The sequence below is a fragment of the Acanthochromis polyacanthus genome, chromosome 14, assembly GCF_021347895.1.
Source record: "Acanthochromis polyacanthus isolate Apoly-LR-REF ecotype Palm Island chromosome 14, KAUST_Apoly_ChrSc, whole genome shotgun sequence".
NCBI classification, from domain to species: Eukaryota; Metazoa; Chordata; class Actinopteri; family Pomacentridae; genus Acanthochromis; species Acanthochromis polyacanthus.
Genome location: NC_067126.1, coordinates 30,169,871 through 30,175,965, shown reverse-complemented (window position 1 = coordinate 30,175,965; position 6,095 = coordinate 30,169,871). Strand labels below are relative to the sequence as shown.

The 6,095-nt window shown below is 38.6% G+C and overlaps 1 protein-coding gene and 1 long non-coding RNA gene across 3 annotated transcripts; both read right to left on the bottom strand.

The window, feature by feature from the left end:
* Nucleotides 1-3,227, bottom strand: dap1b (death associated protein 1b). 2 transcript variants are annotated; one of them, XM_022218511.2, is made up of 4 exons: nucleotides 3,050-3,227; nucleotides 817-913; nucleotides 601-664; nucleotides 1-508 (listed from the first exon to the last, which is right to left on the bottom strand). In XM_022218511.2, exons 1-4 carry the CDS (start codon nucleotides 3,117-3,119, stop codon nucleotides 392-394), a joined length of 348 nt encoding a protein of 115 aa, XP_022074203.1. In that variant the 5' UTR covers nucleotides 3,120-3,227; the 3' UTR covers nucleotides 1-391. The 2 variants fall into 2 exon arrangements, with proteins under 2 accessions (XP_022074203.1, XP_022074194.1); XM_022218502.2 differs by having other exon boundaries at nucleotides 601-667; nucleotides 3,050-3,222.
* Nucleotides 1,975-3,043, bottom strand: LOC127537207 (uncharacterized). The gene is made up of 2 exons (XR_007946829.1): nucleotides 2,925-3,043; nucleotides 1,975-2,791 (listed from the first exon to the last, which is right to left on the bottom strand). It is a non-coding gene; the product is annotated as an uncharacterized LOC127537207 (long non-coding RNA).
* Nucleotides 3,228-6,095: the final 2,868 nt, after the last annotated feature.

The following is a 6,095-nucleotide window of genomic DNA, read 5'->3' as shown; positions in this document are numbered from 1 at the left end:
TGCCATGCAATTCTGTTTTTTAATAAATTGAACATATCTGCTGAGCAATACATAGTGAAAATTTATCTTAGAAAAAAAAGAGCAGTCTCTTAACCCTCAACTTCAAACATCCCCAGACACCATCTGTTTTTCATCATCTTGTAAATACAACTACAGCATTTCTCTTCCAACACTAGGAATGATACAATAAGTGCTGGTTTATAGTTTTTACAAGCACAGACCAGAAGAATCTCACATTTCCTTCTAAGTAAACTGAGCCTGATGAAAGCTTTCTTTCCCCCCTAAACACTTTACAGACAACTCGTCAGTCCCCTCGTGTGCCTAACACTCCATGTTGGTGCGTCACAGTCGATTAAACGTGGTTTCTCTCTGGGGTGTTCTGAAAGAGTGTTCAACACTTCCTGGGCTGCTGGATGAAGAAGGTCTGAGGGGCGTGATGCTTCTCCACTGCAGGACGCACCTTGCTGTGCCTCGTGCTCACCGGCACCTCTGGAAAGTCGTGGCTCAGCTGCGAAACATGAAGGAAGGAGCTTTATTATCTACGAGGCTCTGTAAGCCAAGTAGGAATGAAGTGACTTTTTACAAACAGTTGTTGCTTACCTTGTCAAGGGTTCCTGCCAGAAGTATGCCAACTTGTTGCATCCTGTTGGAGGTGGCCAGGGACCTGCTGCACGGGTTTCAAACAGAGCACAATTAATTTTGAAGCAGATACATGGACAAAAAGCTGCTGAAAACTCCCACACCTGAAGGTCTGAAGTAACATTCCTGGGGTTTACACTAAAAATGATGCGTTGTAGATGCAGATAAGGAGCTTACCTCAGTTTATCAGATCTCTTTGTCTCCTTCTCTGGAGTCCCATGGGTGGCACTCTCTTCCAAGCTTTTCTTGGCCACCCGTTTACCTCCAGCTTTTACTGTTAAAGAACACAGGTACAATTGTTGCAGTTTGCGAAATGCAATTGTGTGTCTAGTGGATTTTAAAGAATAACGAGGAAAGGAGAAAAATGGTCCTTTACAGAAACTATGTTTAGTCTGTAATTGATGGCAGCAAAACTGAAAAAGGGCAGAAGAAAAGAAAAAGATCCAAAGACGACAGTTTGTGCTGCTGAGCGTGGGCTGGACCCTCGCTGTAATTTAAACATGTTCAAGTGTTCGCTGTGGTTTTACAAGTTAAATCGTGAAATATTCTTTTTTTGCCAGAATATTGCCTTGGACCATTTCTTTTTGCAAAACAAACAAACAAACAAACAAAAAACAGTTAGAGAAGCACAGACAAAGACACCCCCCCCCCCGAGGTAAACAAAAGTGCAAACATGTTAACAGCTCATTGTTTGGTCATCTGATAAAACTTCAGGAGGTGGAAAAAAAAGCACAAAGTGTAGAAACACTTTGCTACACGTGGAGTCTATGGATCAAAAATGTATACTTCAGTAAGAGTACAAAAGCATCAGCATCAAAATATACAGAAATTAACAAGAGTGATCACTATGCAGAATGGCAAATTTCAAAATAACATTACTGGGAAATTGTTGATACATGAATTTTCATTTTAATGTTGGAGCTGGTAGACGCTTTATATAGTTTATCTGACGGGTAACTTGTCAGTTAAAGCATTATTTTTTATCACAACATATTTTGGTAATTACATTACATTATTAAAATAAAAGCTGCACAATAACTAAAGCTTGCATTTAGACTGTGGTGGAGTACAAACTGTGGGAACTCTAAAGCGGCAGAAAATAGAAAGTAAAGCACATGTGACTCATGACTGAACTTGAACTACAATAAATGCACTTTGTTTCTTTAAACCACTGTAAACGGTGGTTCAAACGGTGGTTTCCAAGATGTGGGTTGGAGATAAATCGGAGAAGAAGAAGATTAAGTTTCATATTCCACCATTTTTTTAAAGAGTTTTGACATCTGTTCATTCATTCTTTCATTTCTGTTTTTAAAAAAGGGAACTGAAATAATTAAAAAAAAATCATTTAACTACTCAGTTTGTGTTCTGTAATGACACAGAAGTAGATAGGTTTCCTTTTAAAAGGGTCAGTGAGTCAAAGTCACTTTAAACCTGTAAAACCCACTGCTGCAGAAGTACAACATAAGTTTTATTTTTTAAATTTTTTTTGCAAATTTTCATACACACACACACTTTTTTCCTATATTTGGGTCTTACAGGGTTAAATCATGGTGCCTCCAACTGTGTCAATACTGTATATTGAGCTTTAATACACTTAGTATTTCTATAGATTTTAAAATTAGAAGTGTTGTTTTATAGTATTGTGCAGAAAGTTTTTCAGAGTATATACTAACTTCTAATGCTAATGTTACTAACCTGCCTGTCTTGTCTTCTTGCTATTATATGTAAGCGGCTGAACACTCAAATTTCCCTTGCATCTGCATATATATATATATATATATATATATATATATATATATATATATATATATGTAAACCACTGATCTAACAGTGATCTTTAAAAAAAAAGCATAACATGAACAGGTTACACTTTTTTAACATTAATTATTTAAAAACTTGACAATACTCGCAATGTTTTTTTTAAGTATTTACATGTCAAGCACACGTGCAAAAGTTAGCAAATCAGAAAAATAATAATAATCAAAATTTTTCTCTGAATGTTCAAGACTTGCATCAATAATTAGACAACAGTGCAAAGAAATGAAAGCATCACGACAAACGAGCAAACCACAGACAGTGATGCAGGGTTCTGCAGGCTGATCGTGCAGGACTCCGCCTCTGAGAACGTCGTGTTACTTTCTGTGGACCAGGCCTGAAAAAACAACATGCGGGCTGCAAACTCAGATTGATGCAGTTTATCACAGCAGTCACCAAATCACTGCAACGATGGGAATAAAACAAAGACGATGCATGTGGAAATGTAAGAGTAAATGCTCGATGAGGACCTGCGGGGGAGCTGCTTCAGCGTCTCTGTATGTGGGTCGAGCAGTGAGGAAGAACAACAACAGCTTTGACTCGATGCGGTTTAAAAGTGTTGAACAGACGGAGAGGAGTGAGAGGAAGAGTTTACCTGCTGGAGGGTGGCCAGCTTTCAGCAAAGGAGTCTCCTTCGCTCCAGATTTGGAGAGTTGTTGCACCATTTTTTGGGGGGAAAAGTTTCTGCGAGAAAAACAAAAACAGCGAAGAAAAAAAGCACCAAAGTCAATGTGAAGCAAACGCCCACTCCCTTGTTTTTATGTTCACACTGTGATGACGTAGAAGGAAGTCTGCGGCCACCGGAACGCCCATCCGCTTTTTTTTAACAACTAAAAATAATTTATTGAAGAAGTGAAACTGGAAACTTGCATTTGTGAAATTGCACATATAGTACACATCCTTTTATTTTTATTGTACTTTTTATTTTTTTTAAATAATTTTGGTATTATATATAATTGAGGAACTTTTGAAGTTTATGGGATACATCTTGCATACATTTTCACTAAAAATAATGTTTTTTGTGTTCATTATGATCATCCATCCATTCTCTATACACCGCTTTATCCTCACTCGGGTCGCTGGAGCCTATCCCAGCTGACTCGGGCGAAGGCAGGGGACACCCTGGACAGGTCGCCAGTCTGTCGCAGGGCTACATATACAGACAAACAATCACTCTCAAAATCACACCTACGGGCAATTTAGAGTCATCAGTTAACCTCAGCATATTTTTGGACTGTGGGAGGAAGCCGGAGTACCCGGAGAAAACCCACGCATGCACAGGGAGAACATGCAAACTCCATGCAGAAAGATCCCAGGCCCACCCTGGGATTTGAACCGGGGATCTTTTTGCTGCAAGGCAAATGTGCTAACCACTACCACTGTGCAGCCCCATTATGATCATGTCCATAATTCCATAATTATTTATTATGGAAACAATCACTTCTTAATAAAAAAATTACTGGATATCACCAAAATGTCAACAAATTGCAGCAAAAGTATCAAATAAGATACTTGTCAACTATGTTGCAAAAAGTCCCACAATTATATATTGACCCACATTGTCACTGTACACAAAAACTGTACAACGGACTTGGTGACAGCATCTACCTGTGTACACAAACTCATGTAGCACCCTCCTATGTTTGGCCAAGAGAAAAAATAATCCAGAAGTATATATGATATGATATGATATGATATGATATGATATGATATGATATGATATGATATGATATGATATGCATTCTTTATTTTTGTGTCATGCACACAAGCGTGCCCAACCCTCATGGCTTTACAAGACACCAATATACTAACATTGCAGCAATACATCCAAAACATACATTATTCTGTTGCTCAGTTCTCAAACTAAATTTGTTGCCTTTTATCCCAAGCCTGGCAAAGAAATTCTGCCACAAAAAAGGTTCCTCTTCTAAAACAAAACTCCAGTTTTTCATGATCATCCAGCAAAAACAAATCAAAATAAACAGAGGACATCTTATATATGATAAGTATAAGATTTTTTTAAAAACTTTTTAGCCCTTAGATGCGGGTGTGATTAGACCCTACACTCTTCCATAAGTGGGTCAAAAATGACCTGGGGTCTGTTTCACGAAGCAGGTTCAAGAAACTCTGAGTTTCTTCCGCGACTCTGAGTTGATCTACTCTGAGATAGAAAACTCTGAGTTTTCGGTTTCACAATGGCTGATATGAGTTGGGTTAATTAACTCGGAGTAGTTTGATCCGGAGTTACGCGCGTGCACCGCAACTCTGAAAAGACAGCATCAATGGAACCCTGATTTGACGAATCACCATGGAAACGGGGAAGCGAAAGGCTCAGGTTTTGAAATGGAAGTTTTTAACGCGCTCATATGGCGAGTTTGAACACGTTTTTAGAAAGAAGTGCAACACCGCTGCAGCTGCAAAAGAGAGAGAGACGGCGTGGAGAACACTGCTGCCCGGATCAATGCGTAAGTTTAAATGTAGTCCTTTGTAATCGTAATAATATTACAGGGAATAACTGTCTGAATGGCAGCCTAGTAAGTTATTTTATTTAGGTGAAATCCCACTGGGGAGAAGCGCACGGGGCAGCAGCTTAAGATGAAATATAAAAACATTGTTCAAACAGGTCAGACCTCGGCATTATCTCATGGAGGTACTTCATGTTGATCATGTTTTACATTGTAAAGTAGCCTAAATATTAAGTGGCTGTTTGACTGTGCAGTTGTTTTATCCACACATAGTCTAAATGTCTGCATCCATATCATGTCCTGTTAAATAATTAAGCCTATTTAAACTAACATAGACTTCTGCTCAGCCAACAGAAAGAAAGCAGATGCCTGTAAAACGGTGGTATAAAAGGTATATATATATATATATACATATATATATATATATATATATGTATGTATGTATGTATGTATATATATGATTATTTAGTTCTCTTTTGTGTCTTTTTTTGTCTTTTGGCCCCTTCACACCACAAAAGACCTTGTAACTGTAAGTAGGCAACACTCCAAAGATTTATCCAAATGGTAGTTTAAGTTTTATACAGAGGTATGTTACTGATAGTTCTCTTCCCATTCAGATTTTAGATGGAATATAGAGTGTGCCATTTCGCCTACACTGAAGTATTGCACATTCTCATCCTTTTTAACAGTGCATGGCTGGACAGCAGCAGGATGGTCCCTCAGCTTCCACTGCAGTGAGATGGATGTTCAGGAAACACCAGAGGTTCATTCTGTGGAATTCATGTGCAACTGTATAATTTAATGTCCTCTATGTATTCCCAGTTATCAGTAAAACAGATTTACAAACTGCATTTGCTGAGAAAAATCCAAAAAACAGTACTTTTACTGCTGTTTAGGCGAGATGCCACGGTTAATGTCACTGTTTAGTGGTCGGTAACTGGCGGCCCGTGGGCCAAAACTGGCCCGTCAGGAATAATATCTGGCCCACCAGATGATTTTGAAAATTTGATTTGGCACGGAGCCAAGCCAGTCTGTCACTGCCCTATAGCAAATGTTAGTTATGCTAGGTCATGTTCAGTGTACAGAAGAAGTTGGCTGTTGTAACCATGGTGGTTGTGCAGTAAACAACTTTAACCTCTTAAGACCTGCCATCCACATATGTGGACATGTTTTTGT

Bases quoted from the DNA above. Each gene is read 5' to 3' on its own strand.
- dap1b (XM_022218502.2), bottom strand. From the start codon at position 3,119: ATGGTGCAACAACTCTCCAAATCTGGAGCGAAGGAGACTCCTTTGCTG. The intron at 914-3,049 runs GTAAACTCTTCC...GTTCTTTAACAG, and splicing joins AGCTGGCCACCCTCCAGCAG to TAAAAGCTGGAGGTAAACGG. The intron at 509-600 runs GTAAGCAACAAC...CATGTTTCGCAG, and splicing joins TGGCAGGAACCCTTGACAAG to CTGAGCCACGACTTTCCAGA.